Source organism: Astatotilapia calliptera, chromosome 23, assembly GCF_964374335.1.
Source record: "Astatotilapia calliptera chromosome 23, fAstCal68.1, whole genome shotgun sequence".
Taxonomy (NCBI): Eukaryota; Metazoa; Chordata; class Actinopteri; order Cichliformes; family Cichlidae; genus Astatotilapia; species Astatotilapia calliptera.
Genome location: NC_137443.1, coordinates 9399390 through 9417954, shown reverse-complemented (window position 1 = coordinate 9417954; position 18565 = coordinate 9399390). Strand labels below are relative to the sequence as shown.

Here is an 18565-nt window from a genome sequence, read left to right as displayed (position 1 = left end):
GGGATAATTAGCACAAAAAACAGTAGACTAAGATATTATAGTTTTTCCTTAACACCTTTGACTTACTATTATATATAAAATGCATACAACTGGATAGAGAGCAGTTTGCCTAGTCATACAACATGACCCTTACACAAAAAAAGCACATGGTCTTCAACTGAAAATATTAAAGCAGCTTGATATTGCTGACAGCAGCAGGCTTATTTTATGCCTCAGACTTTTCTCTGCAAATCAAGATCTGGCTTGACCGGCGTGTAAAGAATGAAAAAAAAAAGGCATCTTTTTCTTCAATTGAATATGACTGAGCTCAGCAAAGATGCTTAAACAGGTTCAACTTGTGCTGGCGTATAAGACCATCTGGTAAGAGATTGTTTTGAGCAGTTGAGATTGTTTTGTTTTGAGTTTTCTTGCAGTCCGAGGCTGGTTCACATTATGCTAATGCAGAAGGGACACAAACTAGAACAGTCATAGATTCCCATGTTAACATGGCCAGCATGAGTATAACCTTTTTGGTCTCAACGGATAGTTTCCCCAAATTGATATTTGCATATATGCATTTTAATCTGCTATGATACATCGCAGCAGATCTCACTATCATCTTGTAAACAAAGGGGTGATGTAACAAATGACCCCTGGCACTCGTTTCCACCTGCTGCACCTCGGCTGGACACTCTTCCCCCTCGTGCGCTGACCATTGCTGTGGATGGTTGACCCCAGGTATTTGACTCATCCACATTCACTATGTCTACTCCTTGCAACTTCACCATTCAAACTGTCTCTCTCTCATTCACACACATTTATTCTGTCTCACTTCTACTGACTTTCCTTCTTCTTTTCTCCAGTGCATACCACCACCTCAATTCAATTCAATTCAATTTTTTTCAGTTTTATTTTTATAGCGCTAAATCACAACAACAGTCACCTCAGGGCACTTCATATTGTAAGGTAGACATACAGAGAAAAATCCAACAATCATGCAACCCCCTATGAGCAAGAACTTTGGCGATAGTGGGAAGGAAAAACTCCCTTTTAACAGGAAGAAACCTCCAGCAGAACCAGGCTCAGGGAGGGGCGGGGCCATCTGCCGCAGGCTCTCTTCCACATGGTCCATACTCTCACTACAGATCACTATGTCGTCAGCAAACATCACAAACTATGTGATCCTGAACGCGTTTGTCTAATTATACTAAGTACCAGGGATCACTTTAATAACCAGACATGCTAGCATTAGCTAATAATTTAACACATCACCATCTGGTTAAAATATGTTCACAAAAAACAAGAACAGCATAGAAGAATCCAAAGTGCCAAAATCAAAGTTTCAAAACAGAGCTTCACAGCTAATGGGTAATGTCACAGTGGCTGTGTCCATTTTTTATATACAGTCTATAGTTTGACGATAAAAATGTTTAAAAATGTAGCAAAACAGGCTGGAATAAAAAATAAAATGATAATATCTAATGTCTTTACAAATATTGTGCACCATGTTTTACATGCCTTAAAGCCCATCTGGCAAATCAAGACATTCAGCCACATCTGCTCTTACTGCAGCATTTACACATAAATAGAAGAGAATATAAGCGAAAGCCAAATAGCTGTAGTGTGACCACGCATTTACTTTTTTTACATAAATACCATTCTCTAGTGTTTATCTTGGCATTGTCATAGCAAACGTTAACCCCTCAATCATGTCAGCTACATTATTAATAACTAGTTAATGCAATTAATTTAATAGAATGTAATTGCAAAGAAAATACATCTTTGGATGACCCATTAGCCTACTCAACAGAGGAATGTAGCTTGGAAAAACTTGTCTAATCGCATGTGTTAGACATAGAAAAATCATGTACTGAAAAAGGGTTTATATACACAGCAATAAAATTAATTTTAGCTGTATAAAAATGTTTTAAAGAACTATTTAAACAGCTAAATTCAAATCTGTAATCCATCAGTGAGAAAGGGGACCCTGTTAAAACCTTGTGCTCGGCAAGCAGAGCCTCGTCAATTTCAACAGACCTGTGGGATGAGCTAGTGAAAAAGAAACCGCCGTCCTCTCTCTGCTCTGTCATCCCAAATAAGTTTAAACCTGATCGTAAAGAGGGAATAAATGAACCCTAAAGCATGTGAAGCAGACGCAAGATTAAGAGGTTAGACTGGGTTACAGAAACAGTGGAGATTGACGGATACCACTGTAGAGCGAGAAACGGCACCAAAGAGACATCGCTGTAAAAATGGATCATGCAAAACTGCGTAAGCTGAGCAAATCCTCTCAGATCCAATGCAAAGTATCCGCCTGGGATAAACTGAGCTGTACAGAAGATGTTAGAGAAGCTCACCTTCCTGTGTTCTTGTAAATTCAGGGAAGAGGAGCATTTTCTGTTGCATATGGTGCATGTGAGTTTCCGTCGTGCACTCCCTATAAAGAAACAAACAAAGTGCATTACAAAACTCCACGTACAGAGCTGTTAGCAATGAACAACAATTTTGGTACACTAACACATCATTACGTGGTTAAAGAAAAACACCAAATGTTTTATTTGTCATTGAACTCCCTTACTCATAGCCCCAGTGATCCCACCATTTTGGGACCAGTGACACCCTCCCTTTATCCCCGTCTGAATTACATGACCCACATCTGTTGCGTCTGATCCACTTCCCCCTTCGCCCACACATTCACACACACACACACACCACTTAGTTCTGACTGCACTGGGAAAAAACATAAAGGCGCAGATCTCAGCTCCATCAGCCTCTCAGATTAATGTCTTAATCTCGGGTTGATATGTAAGGCTGCACAGATTCCCACTGCCCTACATCCCATCATAAATAGCTATGGAAGTCCAATTATCTGAAAGAGTGAGCTGCCCCAGCACACACAGGTCAGCAATTATGGAACACAAGTAATTAGAGATGTGTCTTAACATCGCAGAGATTTTAACTGATCGAGGTCATGCACTCTAACTGCAGTTCCTTGAGTGCTGAGGCTGCTAATGGACGATTATCTTTATTACATGAAAGTGCTACGCATGTGTACAACAGAGAGAACGAGGCAGTGAACATCACAGAGAAACACTGCGAAACAGAGAGAGACAGAGGTGCCAACCTGTGTGAACATTTCCTTTATGCTTCTTCAGAGCGTCTTTGCTCTTAAATCTTTTGCCGCAGCTCTCGGCTTTACATATAAACCTGGCATCTCCTTTACAGGCTTCCTTATGTTGTTCAAAACTGCACACACAGAGATATCAAAGACGAAAGGAGAAGCGGAAGAGTTATGAGTTACAGAGTAACAGTGGTGCAACTGCATGCTTTACACTGTCCTGTACTATGGTTTGGATGATGCATGTTACCTGGACTCTGAGCCGAATGTGTAATGGCACAGGGAGCACTGATGGGCTTTGGAGTCAGCTGATGGGTCTAGTGACTCAGAACAATGCAAAACACTGGGGGAGGATTGAAAATAAAAACAAGTCCAGGATGACTACCACAAATAATCAAGAGCAGAAAAACATCAGCGTAACATTATTAAAAGATTTTCCACTGAAAAAAGTCAAATTATTTTCTTCTTTTAAGTAAATTTAAAAAAAAAACTGAATTTAAACATTTTTTGAAACAGACTCTTCATTCAAATACTGCAAAATAAAGCTAAAGCTAGCACCCATTTAGCTTAAATTAGCATTAAGAGTTAAAAGAAGGGAGAGCAGTTAGCATATCTATGTCAAAAGGTAAAACTAGAATGCCTCCACTAACCACTCACGTTCAAGCCTCTAGGTCTCTATGCCTGCCCAGACTAATGTTAAATATTTTGTAAAGACTTGTAATAGCCAGGCACCAAAGACTGTTGCTAATTCAGTTTTGGGCCAAAGATGAAATATGACATTAATTTTACCTGATTATGGCTTTAAATATTGGCCAGTGTTTTGTGCAATGTGATCAAATGTATTTACTTGATGTTATTATATGTTTGTGTTAGATTGTGTCAAATAATAGCGTATAAACTGTTGCTTTATGCCATATTAATGTTTTGTGGGGTCAAAGTGATACACATACTTCATCCTCGACTCGAAATCAAAAATTGGGCCAAACTTTTATCTATCTAACACATAATCTAATCAGTTCCCTGGATTGATTTAGCATCTCTTCAAACTTCAGACTTCTCAGAGATCAGAGAAACGTTGAGCATGAAATAAAACTACACTAGAAGTAATGAAAGAGTAAACCCACTGGCGCTGCAGAGCCTGTTTGATGGGAAACTTTTTGCCACAGTTCCTGCATTTGAACTCCTTCTCCTCTGTGCTGGGCCTCTGGTGCAGACTCTGGAGGTGGGCAGCCAGGATCTCTTCACTCGGAAAACTGCTCTCACACAGCAAGCAGGGGTGGTCCTCCTTCTTTATTACTAGTTCTATTAAGGTTAATGAACACAGTACGACATACTGTAGGGCAAGTTTTTTTTTTTTATGTGTGTGCTATAAACTGATCACCTGTAAATGTGTATACATAAGAAGGCAAACTAAAACATTCCACTGTACCCATTTCTACAAGGTGCTTGGCCTCTTTACTGTTCTCATCTTCATCTTTAATATCCTCTTCCTCTTCTTCTTCCTCCTCTTCCATATCACTGTCCAGGTAGCCTATCAGGAGCTCCGTGTCTGTCTCTATGTCATCCACAGCCAGGTAGAAGATGTTCTCCCCGTCCTAAAAAAAACACAAACACAGCCTGAACATTGGCTGAACGTGACTCGATATATTTAACAATGTAAAAATAAAAAATTAAGCCTGGCTGCCCCTGGGGGGGTCCGGGACGGGCGTGGAGGCTTGGGGGTCTGGGGGTGCTCCGCCCCCTGGTCTGGGGTGCTGGCCGGGCCTTGGGGGCTTGGGTCCTGGCTGTTGTGTCGCCGGAGCAGTGGGCGGGTGGGTGCAGGGGACCTCTGGTGCATCGGCCCAACTAGGGGGCTCTCTAACTGGTGGGGAGGTTGTTATATCTTTGCAGGTGGTCTCCTCACTACAGGAGCTCACTCTGCAGGTGGGGGGAGAGATATAGGAGAGGTGGAGAATGAACTCAACCTGGGTGTCTATTGTCTTGTGTAGTTTGGGAGATGGTTGGATGATGGGGTGGGTGCAGTTTTCTCTGGGGTGGAGTCAGGTGGGCTGCCCCGGACTCTGTGGGGCTGGGCGGTGCTGCTGCTGCGGGCCCCGGTCCGGATGGGCCTGGGCCCCCTTGCCCTGGTGGGTTCCAGAGTGTGGGGGTGCCTACTGGGGTCAGCGGGGGAGCTTCATACCCTGGTGGACGGGGCTATGGCTCCCCACACTCCCTAGCAGATCGTTACATGGAGAAACCTTTGGAATACAAGCATGCTGATCCACACAGGTGTGCACACAGGTGTACAGACGGGTGTTCACAGACGCGGACTACAGCTTTCTTGGCTGCTGCCTCAAAGCACATTGTGCGCTGTTTATCTTGCGTGCTGCATAATATCGTTTAATATTTAGTATCTACTGTTATCTACTGCTAGCTAGTTTATTGTGATGGTGCTGCTTTTTTTATTATGTTGCTCTTTTTTTGGTTTGCTTTCTCTTCTGTTTTTTTTTTCTCCATACAGGTGATCCAGGTGTTTTGTTTGTTTTTCTTTCTTTCTTCCCCCCTTTCTCACCGTCTCTTCTCCCCTTTGGTTTGCTTTCTCTCCCTCTCTTTCTTTCATTCTTTCTCCCTGTCCTATCCCCCAGTCATGTCTGTCCCGTTTGTAGCAACCGAAAATAAAATAAATTCATAATTATAATAAAGGTCAATCAAATGGACCAATATGGCAAGGCCATGATGATCCACTTGGTAAAATAAATCCGCTTGGCATCTTTCTTGGCCTTAAGACAACAATTCTGATGGCTAAAGATCCAAACGGGACACATAAAAAATTAAAAATTAAAAATTAAAAAATTAAAAAATTAAAAATTAAAGTCAGTTGCTAACAGTTTTAACCTTCTGCGGTAAGGCTAGCTGAACTTATTACACCCTGACAGCAGTCTGTTAATGCTTGATTGAGGCCACAGGTCAAACGGTGAAACTCTTAAAAATATTGTCATTCACTTCCCTGCCTTAAAGGTCATGTTAATAAAATCAAACTGTCATTTGGTTTTTAACTATGGGACCCTAAATATACATAAATAACGATTAAGAGGATGAAAGCTACACAATAAATGTCACCGTTGATGAAACACAGAGATTTAACTCACATGTGTGACCTTTAAAAGACCGATCACTCCGTGTATTCAACTATTAATGGCAGCAACTTGGCCCTCAGACCTCAAATGTTCATCTTCTCTTCCTTGGACTTTCATTTTTCTCCCAAGATGAGCGGATAACCTCTTTTCATCTTTCACATAGAAGCGCAGAAGCTGAACTTTCCCATATCCACTGTACTGTATTCACAAGACTGTGAAAATCGACATTGTGCGTTTGGAAAATTCTGCATATTTTCCGATTCTCATTTCCCGCATAACTGTAGTTAACACATTATTTGTCAATATAATAACTTTATAAAAGCTGGTCTTGGAAATAAATTAAGAAAAGGAATTTTGCAGCTGCAAAATATTCCCTCAACAAAATCCAGAAAAATGTATAAATCCTAAGGACACCAAGGATAAAAACAGAGAAAAGAAACAAATACACTTCTCTCTTTCTCCAACTTAATGTCCTTTTTACGTTAATAACAGCCTTTAACAGTTTAAACATCTGGCAACAAAGAGACTTCGAGCCAAAGTAATTTGTTTTGCAATATAAATGAACTCTGAATTTTTTTGGCAGAAATTTCCCTTTTTGCCTTAAACCTTTAATCATTAGAAAAACAATCAATTTTCAAGCAGTATTCCATTTCAGTTCAGTTTGTAGGTCTCCAGACTTTTTTCTTACCCGTGCTTTTTCTACTAACGTTGCTCTCTTGCAACTACTTTATCTCGCATGCACATCTGTGATTTTTCACACAACAAAAACAATAAATAGCTGCTGAAAAAAGCCTGTCATTTCGATCTTGTTTTCAAGGTTTTTTCCAGAAGAAAATAGGATTTCCGTATTTTCTGAGATCAAATTTGAAATAATTTACATAATTTCGAACTTCGGGTTTGGAGGTTTGACAGATGTCTGTAATATTTATCATTTTCTTTCTTTCAGGAAGGTCTGAGGGATTCATTGTCTGCAGAGTGGAAATGTACCTGAATGGCTGCCAAGTTCTTCTGCTCCTGTGAAGGCGCCTGATGGACAAACCGCAGCCAGTTGGCATAGCGGGGATTGCTCGCATCCAGAATATACAGAACATCTCCTTTACTGCCACGGACCTAGAGAGGGGGAAAAAAAGAAACAGCAACGACATGAGCTGTCAGATGAGAACAACTGATTCTTTTTCTTCTTCTTCTGCTCTCATTGCCTTCTTTGAAGGTTCGTCTTCTGTACATCAAAGCGTGCTGGCCTTACATATGAACACCAGTGTGGCAGCTACAGATAACTACATCACAGCGTTTCTACACAAGACGAGATAAGACTGACTTTCAGTCAGGCATTATGGTTCATTTGTCTGCAACGTAATTAAATGTTTCCTTTATCACAGAAAAAACAAGAATGTTCTCAGACAGACCCACAAGCAGCTGCATCGTGTGATAAAGGACTGATCTGGGGCTTTTTTGCATTGAATTGTCATACAGGTTTTTATAAGAATATTTACTGTGTTTAGTTGTATTAATGCTACACAAAAACATGTTTCTTAAAGTTGTTATGTGTCTGTTTTCTCCGCTGCAGCTGTTTATGGTTAAACTGGTCTTAATACAGTTGACTAGCTGCTTCCACCAGAGCGGTTATTTGATTGGTTCAGTTTGTCTCCTTTTTTATACAGTACTGTGCAAAAAGTCTTGAGTCACCTTTCTATAAATTTAGCTTCCAGTGATCCAGACTTTCTTGTAATTCTTTAAAGTGGTCTTGAGAAATAGTTCTACAGACTTTCTGAACTTTTTATCTGAACATTGGCTGCTTTTTCACTCATTTTCAGTCCAGTCCTTGTATGTGACCATTTTTAAAGGAATGTTTTGGTTTAGTTTGGTTTGGTCAGCATTAAAACACTGACTCATTCAAGCATAAACAGGCACAAAGCTTACAACATAACTAAAAGAAGCAAAGAACCAAGTTTAAATTACATCTTTAGGCGCTTTAGTTGAATCTATGCGGGAAAAGCCAAATATAACACAGTTTGAAAGACATAAAATTGTTTTTATGGACCAAATAATAGCTCTCAAAGAGCTATTAGCTGAAAACTTGGCATGGGTTGCAGTGTTTCCTTAAAAAATATGTGGAAATAGGACAAGTGGAGAATAAAAGAAGACATGTTAGGCATCAGACAAGCAATATCTGAAAGTAATGACTTTAAGAAATAGAAAAAAATCCAGCAAAGACCTGACAAAGGACCTGAGAGGTGCCTCTGGCCCTTCAGTTGATCCATCTACTGTTCACTGAAGCATCACCAGAAATGGTCACAGTGGAACCGTGGCTGTCAGGAAGCCATTCTTAGTAAAGGGAACCAGGGAGAAAAAACTGAGGTATGCCAAGTTACACAAGACCTGCATCCAAACCTGTAATTTTTGGTTCAAATCATCATCAGTATTTATGGAGGTCAGTAGACAGGAACAACACTGAGCGTCTGCATCCATCTGTAAAACGGGATGGAGGCTGTCATGGTTTGGAGCTGCATTTCACCCAGTGGCATTGGGAATCTTGTCAAAATTGATGGATTTTGACACCATCAGTACCATCTGTTAAGTGTGATTGGCAACAGCTTGATTTTTTCACGTGACAGTGATCCCAAACACACTTTCAATACAGTAAAAGCATACCTGGATTAAAAAGATGTGCAACACTATCAGTCATGAATCAGAGAGTGCTGACTGTGATGATGAATGAGGGCAGGCATAACAAATATTGACTTACAAAATGTATATATGCAATATATACTGTTATTTATACTGTATTTCCTTGTATGTTTGCACATGTTTCAATAAACTGTTACACCCATTTCCAAATTTCCTAGCAAAGGATAAGGAAATGAGGGCTGGCTATAGATGTTTGCACAGTACTGCAAGATTACTCATCCAGTTAGAAATGGATTTGAATGAAATTTTCACCAAAGACTGGTCTTGGCCCAATGTGGTTAACACTTGGAGTTGATCCCAATCCAGTGAAAGATTTTTTGGAATGATGCTTTGACATTGTGAGACTGCAGGATTGGGTACTATTTATTGTCAGGGGTGGTGACATTTTTTGACAAATGTATCTCTTTGGACTTTGAACAGAAATTTAAATGAAACCATGTGACAAGACCAACACTGACTTCTTACAGACATTTTAAACATGACAACAAGACACCACAACACCCTGATTATTATGGTTAAAAATCACAGGCCAAAATGCAGAGAAATACCGGATTAATCTTGAACAGGGTATTGGATTGCGGTATCTGTTAAATTCTTATTAAACATAAGATTTTATTCTGAAATATAGCTTGTAGCTATAGCTGTCGTGTTATGCAGCATCACAGAAATAACACTGTTGTAGTAATTGGAAAGATTCGGGTACGTTACAGCATTTTACATGTTTGGTTTTTGCTATCAGAGGTGCAGTCGTGGGAACTCTGGAGTTAAAACTACTTGGTCTGAAGGATGTCTGTCAAACTGGCTGAAGATTCAGCATTTCCATTCCCTGAGGTTTTAAATTTTTAAAAAAGAAGCGCATTCACCTCCCACATCAGCCTGGTGTCCGAGCTTTCATCCAACTCACTGGGCAGCTTTTTCTCACCAGCAAAGGGGCCAAACTTTTCTCCCTTTAACACAAACAGAGGGATCACTTGTCAAACACGATGCCTTTAAAGAAAACAGTGGCAGCCAAAAATGAATGACATTAAACCATAATAATACACCCCAGAGGACATGATTTCTGCACTGATGAGTGTTGGGTGGATGGTGGGCCCGCCTACTGTTTAATGTGACATGTACATGTGTCCCTCAGTACGGGACATTTTTCCTTTTGACTTCCCAGGGGGCGTGGTCAAATTGTGCCGCTCTTCTTGTTGTATTCATGTTCACACTCTGCAACTTTTACCACACATTTAAATGACCAAACATCCCCAGTACAGACACTTCAACCCACTCATCCTCCGCAACATTCCCACCTCCTTTTCTGCATATATGGCAACAATGGGTGGGGGGACATGAATGTGAATGTATAAGTTAATTGGCGTGAACAGTTAAAATCTTTACGTTGGATTTAACATGGATGTCTATCCGCGGAACGAGCCTTCTTTGCAGGCAGGAATACGTGAAGTGAACCCGGAGAAACAGCCGGAGTTACTGTAGCTACGTGGCACTTCACGTCACAGACGCCTTGGCTTCTGGCTGAGATTTTGACAGCGACTATCAGTGGGAAAAGGCGAACAGAAAAAAGTATCTACACCTCTAGGAGTCTCTTAAAAAGCAACACGAAACTTTTCCCGCGTGTAAACCTGGTTACAAAGTTGCCCGAGTCAGAAACTACAAACCTTTTTGACTCGCCTCGCCGTGTATAGACCGATTCCATCCTGGACCTTTGACGACTTCAGGGAAAATCTGTCTGGCACATACATGCCCAACATTGTCATCGCTCGGAAATGTTTCCTTCGGTGACAATTAGTTGGCTATCAGATATGTCAGCGGAAGTGAAAAGGCATTGTCAGTATGAATTTAGAGCAGATAGTTTCTTCGTGAAGGGGTCCAGGTTGAACTTCTGTTGCTCCTGCTGCAGGAAAGCGAAGCAGCGCCCTGATTGGTCCAAAGTTTGTAACCAGAAGCTACCTTTTCTGTCGAGCAACATGCTGCTGCCTGTTTCATTCAGCCTGCACTCCCAGCTTACCCAGTCTGACGATGGTTGTGCAGGAGTATCAGAGGAGCTACAGAAATGAAAGTAATGACATTATTTAATAAAGACAGCTCACTTAATGAAAGGCTCCATTAAGAGCTCATGGATTAGTTTAATGAATCTTTTAGCTTTAGGAATAGATAAAAGTTTCCATACTTTTATTTAATGTTCTGCAAATTTTTAACTCTAAGTGGACATCTTATGCTCATTTCCACATTTATATGTTTATTCTTATACATTACAACAGTAGTTTTTCATGATTCCCAGGTTAAAGTAATCGGTGGTTATCTGACACCAATACTTGGTGCAGTCCCTCAGATCGTACAAGCTGTTTTACCTTTGAGCCAACTTTGTTGATTGGCTATTACTAGCAAGAAAAAGGTTTGAAAAGCTGGTGGGTAGGACTCATGCGCCTAAATAATTTGAGTGATATCTACTCTCTTTGAGATCATCAGAGCTAAGACCAGAACAACCGCTGAAAGAGCAGACTGAAGCTTGAGCTTTGTGCTCTCAGGGATTACTTATACATACACTGACCTCATTATTTGAATCTTTGGCCATGACTAAATATGAGGTTGCAGCACTATCACTGTATTATATGGCAAGAATAAGGTAAAAAAAAAAAACAGATGTTACTGTTTGGTGGGAAATAATTCCCACCCAAAAAAAAAGAAGTAATATAAAAGAGAAGTACTTCAGAGTCATTTTGTGTAGTTGAGTAAATGTACTTAGTTGTATTTTAGCACTGAGTATTCTCTATATACAAATGCTGGATCTTAGTAACAATGTAACTACCATAAAGGGTAACTAGATGGATATGTTATTGAGCATCTGTTTGCCCATTTAAGTAAGACTGAAAGGAATTCATACATACCATCCAATGAGAAAATATATTACACTAATGCAGTTGTTGTGTAGACTGTAGGAGCTTCATGTGCCAGTTTGATCATCACTAAAACTACTTACCGTTAGCTCGCAGAGATTAGTTATTACATAGAAAAATGTTGCAATACACTTCAATCCTGCACTTCACATAGCACAGAAATACAGCCCCCCTCAATTACTCCATTCTCCATTAACCCCAGAAACCTCACAATATTGTGATGTTCTGTGTGTTTTGGCTTGAACATATCTGTTCTGTAATTCAGAAACCACACTGTACCAACAAGCAGAAGACCAGAGGCCTGACAGACCCTTTCAGTCTAAAACAGTCCTAACAGCAGGCCAGAAACCACAGTTTACCAACAAACTCAGGCTGCTAAGACAGATTTCTAGATGTCTGTTATAGACTCAACCACAATGCTCAACAACCATGTGAACCAAACATTTATTTCAAAGTAGACAGTGTCCTGCAAGTGAGGATGATGGTTTTCCATTGTTGGTAAATGATGTCCAACATTTCATAATCTCAATGTCTTTGAACCTTTGTTTTATAATAATGAAATAAAACAAAATAATGGTACATATGTGTTTGGCCTGTTTAATTCACATCTTTCTGTTATATATAAATTAAAAATCAAACAGATTATATTTCTTTTGATATGTTTTTCATTCACCGGCTCATTTTTAAATGCTCATTAATGCAAATATCTAATTAGCCAATTACGTGGCAGCAGTTGTGTGCATTTATGAATGTAGACATAGTCAAAACAACCCACTTAATTTAAACTGAGCATCAGAATTGAGAAGACGGGTTATTTAAGTGACGTTGAACGTCCTGTGGTTGAATGCACAACATGTCGAACCTTGAAGCAGATGTGGCTACAGCAGCAAAGACAAAGAAACTGAGGCTACAGTTCACATGGGCTCAGTAAAATTGGACAATAGAAAGAGGAAAAACATTGCCTTGTCTGCTGAGTGCCAATATCTGCTGTGACCTTCAGATGTTAGGGCCAGAATTTCATGTGAACCACATGAAAGCATGGATCCATCCTCCTTTGTATCAACAGTTTAGGCTGGCGGTGGTGTAATGGTGTGGGGAATCTTTTCTTGGCAAACTTTGGTTCCCTTAGTGTCGACTGAGCATCTACAGCTACAGCCCATCTGTGTATTGTTGATGACCATGTCCGTCTGTTTATGACCACAGTGTACCAACTCCAGCAGCTCAAATCACCTAAAAATGGTTTCTTGTGCTTGACAATAAATTCAGTGTACTCAAATGGCTTCTAGTCACCAGATTTCAATCCAAAAACGGTACCTCTGTGATGTGGTGGAACGAGAGAGTCCTATTATGGATGTGCAACCCACAAGTCTGCAGCAACTGTGTGATACTGTCACGTCAATTTGGATCAAAATGAATGTTTGCAGTAGTTCCAGGGTACAACCATATACTATCAGTGTGTACCTAATAAAGTGGCCGGTGAGTCATTATTCCTCAAAGGGAACATTGGATTATTATCTTATTGGTTCTGTTTTCCAGTAAAAGCAGCATTACTGTCCTATTAAAGTGCTGGTTTAACTATGTAATTGTAAAAATGTTCATTTAAAATGGACTGCAAGTCAAAACTTTACTTCTCAAAAAAGAAAACAACGTTGAATAGCATCACTATTATTTGAGGAGGCTGAGAAAATGGACTTCAGACTGGATCAGTGTAAAGCGAATACATGACATTTGAAATTAAAGCTCTTTAAAGTGATGCCAGATGACTTTTCTTTTGTTCTTTATCTGACAAACAGTTCAAGCAGCCAACACTGGTTGTGGTTTCACAACAACCATAACTCTTGAATATGGTGCTGTGGAAACGCTGAAAGTAACAGACCTCGCATTATCTCCATTATGTTCTTTTTTTTATCTCCCCCTCACCTTGATTTGTTGACTTTCGCCCTGCAGAGAGAGATTAGTATCATCTCTAATCACCGACTGTTTGTGTACATTCTTTTTCTGAACACCTCTTCAGCAAACGTCTCACCCTTTTAATCAGCAGCATGTCAGTGCTCTGTTGGTTTTGTTTACTGTGTTTATAGCCCGTGTTTATGCCACTTGCTTCCTGTTATGTTGTGGCTCTATGCCCAACTGCTCCATGATTGGTCCATATGACAAGCGTTGGTAGACGGCTACGAAGAAGACTGAATCATGATGTACGCGTTTACATCAGAGTCAATGAGCTGGTGCGCTTGAATGTCTCGACTGCTGTTTTTACAGGATTTGCGCTTCAAAACGGGGATAAACATGTCCTTCAATAGGGATTTTTTTCCTCCCAGGTCACTTTTGTATTCGAAATGTTTTCATCAGTGGCTTGGAGTCATATTCCCAGTGTATTCCGGAGAGTTAAGCCATAGGAGAGGGTTACACTTGGGTGACAAGCCTGATCACTGCACTGAGAGGGTCTTTGTGCGTGCCTGCCCCACCCATGTGCTTCTTGGTACATTTCTGCTCCCCCTCCAACCCCGACCTCTCTGTCAGTGCCTTGGCCTGTCAGGGCAGGACGATCAAATGTCATGACCCCTTTTTCCCTCTGTGCCCTCTGAGGACCCTCAAACCCATTAACTTTCACTCGGCTTTCACTAAGATCCCTTGGTTATCCCCAACACCTGCATTGAAGACACAAAGAGGCTCGCAGAGGAGTCTTCCCTGAAAGCAGGGACACCATTACGTTATTTTAGGATCAGTGAGAGTCTGTGGTGGTCTGTACAGATAATTCAATATTTTTGGTGTTAGCGTATCTTGAGCTAAGTTTAGGCATACTGGAATCATCCAAAAATCCCATGGTCTAAGCAAGAATCTCAAAACATTTACTACTAAATGTGAGAAAATTGAATTTTTTCATGTTAGATTTTAAGTTGTCCTCGTTTAATAAAATAGTCATGGAGTTGCACAGGGTTCAGTGCCTAGATGTCATGCAGATGACATGAAGTTGTAGTCATCTATGAAGCAAAATGACATAAATCAGCTAGATTAAGTGCAGATAGTTCTTCAAGGCATAAACCTGCAATGCTCTACTAAATTCTGACCCCTCAGGTCAGAGTTCCAGTCAGAAAGTTGGAGAAGCCCCACCAACACCAACTTCACAATTCAAGATGGCAGCAGTTTGCATGAATAGTAGTAAAACTGTCAAACTTGTCATCTGTACTACTTTTTGGTATATTTGTGACTTGCTAAATAAGTCGTCTAAAAAAAACTGGCCAGGCTCTGTCCGTAAATGTGCTCCATCAGCGTTTTTAAGCACAAAAACGAAGGACAGCATTGTATTGCTAACCTACTACTACTACACTGAGAAGGCCAATTTCACACATGCACTACACCTCTAAATCTTTCTAGACTTTACCTAGAAGTGCTGCATGGGTAAATACAAAAGTCTAATCCACTCTTGGACTCATTTGAGAAGAGTTCAGGTAAGTGTTCAGTGGATGCACAATGTGCTTGAGGCTGTTATCTTTCGAAGCTTCTGCACTCTGTTTAACAATCAACCCTTCCCTAAACCAAAAACAGTATTTCAGTGAGAACACATCCTGTTAGAGCCAATCTATAGAGAAATATTTTGTGTGATACCGGAAGTATTAACGTTATTTGGCTCTTTTGTAAGTGTTCGCTAACTGTCAGTCTTGACGCCCTCCAATGAGGGGGCTGGAAATGTTAGAGCCAATCTACAGAGAAATATTTTTGATACTGTTTCAGTTATTATGTTACATGTATGATTTTGTATAATATGTGGTTAGAGAATATATGCACAGCGCATGTGTGGTAGCAGGTTAGAATGAGCCAGGACGGTAATGGAAATGTGCGCTGTAGCAGCAAATAGTTTATTGACCGTGATATCGTTTGTTTGTATGTACAAGTTAGAAATAAATCTGGACAGCTCATATTAAGAAGTGAAAGAATTTTTTTTTCAAAGCTTGGGACAGAAATTCGCCACTACACATCCAGTCCAGATCTATTGTTGTATGCTTAATATAAGAAATATTAACAATATCCTGACCTGATTGAAGACAAACACCACCTTTAGTTCATATGGGAAAATTGCTCAGGACTCCACAGACATGCTAGCAGCTCAGTAAGGCATCACAGCAGAGCTTCAAGTTAAACAGTAGCACGCACACAAGAAATCTCTCTGCTGAAGTAGGCTGCAGATGTGTAGAAACTGTGGGTTACCGAGATCAGCTGATCTGCTGGGATTATGGCTGAGCTTCACTCAGTTATAGCTGGGGTTTTTTTGTTTTTCTAACAACAAATGATTTTTGTGAAAAGGCATAGTTTAATCCAAACAATGGTCAGGTCCTAATTAGAGATGGCACGATACCACTTTTTTATGTCCGATACCGATACCGATATCATAAATTTGGATATCTGCCGATACCGATATGAATCCGATATAGTGTTTTTTAATCAACAAAACTGTTTTTTAAAATATCTTGCTGCATTTTGCAAGTCTGCAAGTTCATACTAAAGTTTAAAACAACAACTACACTAAAGCTATTCTGTTATACCTGTATACAAAAAAAATATTTCATAGTTCAGCAATACTGATCAATCTAATAAACTTAGACCTACACCATCCTCCCTATTCTGGTATTTTAAAGAGTACTTAGCGTAAATATTAAGCAACCTAACTAATAGGGTTCCAACTCCCAGCAACAACAAACATAAATAAATAAAAAATAAGGAACCACCCCTCACGCGCCACCTCATGATGCTTAATCGACGTAATCAACCTTAATTTGATGCAGTGTGAAAAAAAAAATGCATAGAAATCAATTATTTTTCAAGAAATATTAAATAGATTCAACATCTTTCTTCAACAAAATTGCAGACTGCACAGATGGTACCTTCCCAAAGTAAAAAGTACTATAGCTTACTAGGGTGTATATATTAGACTTAATAGTCACTATATACAGTAATTGACTTCTATTCATTTTACATCAAATTAAAACTTTGGGTGTCAGATAATTATTTATTAAAAGCTCGACATTTTAAATGAGAATAAGAAAGAAAAGTATGTCTTTGTGCCCCCTTTTCCCTGTTAATGCCCTATCGGCCCCCCTGGCTAAACTTTGCTAGATCCGCCCCTGCACAGTTACCAGCGTCAGCTACGTAGAAAAAGATCCTGGTGTAGAAAGAAATATTAAATAAATTCTAACAACAGCTTATCAAGCTTAAACGTTCTGCTGTTGTTCAGCCGCTGGTTTCCTCTTTCTGGTGCAAAGTGGGCCAAAAACAAACAAGAGAGACGGACTCGCGACAGAAAAGCCGATCAGCTGATCATTTAAGCAGTTTCACGATTGAAGTAGCAGCCGGAGAGCGAGAGGCAGTCGCTTGTTAAGCTTAACGTGGGAATGCTTTACAAACATTCAGAGATGGACTTACACACTTGCTTTACTTCTCTCGGGATAACTTTGTCGGAGATGAAATGCCAGGTTGCTAGCGAAGCTCCACATGCTATCCAGACCACCGACAGGTCCGGCATGCCACAGCTGCTCTATCACGTGATGCATACTGCTCCGACTGCTAACGTTCTGAGGTGAGTTACGGCGTGTTGCAAGTTTTGCGAGGTGCTTTCGTGATATTTAATGGATCGGATTACATTTTTTATTTTTCTCCGATATCCGATCCAGTAATTTAGGTCAGTATCGGACCGATACCGATACGTAATATCGGATCGGTCCATCTCTAGTCCTAATCTTAACCAGTTCATTTCAACTAAAAGCTGAAACAAAAGATGAAAAATAAATAAATAATCCAACTAAATTACAAAAAAGTCAAACAAAAAGTGTCTTCCAAGTGAAATAGATCAATTCCTCCACCACAGCCTGTTCCTCAGGATGACTTTGTTCCGTCATTCTGCCAGACCTAACTTAACACCAAACTTCCTCGTCTACATTTCCTCGGCCTGTTTCTTTAAAGTTGCAAAGTTGTGTCATTACAGCAACAGGACAGGTCAGTTATGAAAATGCTGGAGGAAAATCACCAACACACGATAAATGATGGACCAACCCGTTTAACCAACATGCCTTGCAAGATTAAAGCTATGAGAAAACAATGCAAAACGGGGGGACTTTAAAAAAAAATACTGCCAAAAGAGAGGGTTAGATTCGCCATAGGACATTCCCTTTGAACGTGAACGTACCCAGCCCTGGAACTGAGCCACTCATTGCTGTGCTGCTGGTTGAGACTCTGAAGGCCAAAAACTACAGAAACCACATTTAGGGCACAGTGAAGGAAAGCACTGCATTGAAATAAATACTCTCAGCATTCCTTTTTTTCTAAGTAAATATTTTCACTGGGGAAAAAGCCTCAGTTTGGCAAACATACAAATGGTTCCACACAAGATTTTCCAAATGGATGGGTGCATTTTTCTGAAATCTCTCAAACCTGATACTGTAGATTTAGGGGCCAGACCACCTTTTGTTTCATGTTTCACAAACCCCCACAGTTCCTTACCACAGCTCCCTATTTCAAGGCTGTCGTTGAATAGCCAGCAAACCATTTCCTGAAGCTCCGAGGTCACTGGATAAATGATGTTTTCATTTGACAACCCCAGGTCGCCGCTAAAGGAGGGTCTTCAGAGGGAGCCTTTTGAAATTACAGTACTGATGAAGCGTGAGAAATTACAGGCACTTAGAAGTGATTTCATGAGCACAAGAGAGCTTAGGGACCACCCCCATGCAGGCAAGAGGGACCGATGGCAGTGAGTACACAAACACACATGGCCT

The 18565-nt window shown here is 40.2% G+C and overlaps 1 protein-coding gene across 2 annotated transcripts in view; it reads right to left on the bottom strand.

Annotated features, from left to right (window-relative positions):
• The window catches only part of prdm5 (PR domain containing 5), a 41296-nt gene extending 30445 nt beyond the window's left edge, over window positions 1-10851 (bottom strand). For both annotated transcript variants that reach the window (XR_013905668.1, XM_026159323.2), the window contains exons 1-8: window positions 10563-10851; window positions 9765-9848; window positions 7201-7323; window positions 4527-4692; window positions 4222-4399; window positions 3348-3440; window positions 3104-3225; window positions 2337-2416 (exon numbers count right to left, since the gene is read on the bottom strand). Coding sequence is in view for 1 of the 2 variants with exons in the window: in XM_026159323.2 (XP_026015108.1) it covers window positions 2337-2416; window positions 3104-3225; window positions 3348-3440; window positions 4222-4399; window positions 4527-4692; window positions 7201-7323; window positions 9765-9848; window positions 10563-10661 (945 nt within the window). In the remaining variant the exon portion in view is untranslated. The remainder of the gene's footprint in view (window positions 1-2336; window positions 2417-3103; window positions 3226-3347; window positions 3441-4221; window positions 4400-4526; window positions 4693-7200; window positions 7324-9764; window positions 9849-10562) is intronic.
• Window positions 10852-18565: the final 7714 nt, after the last annotated feature.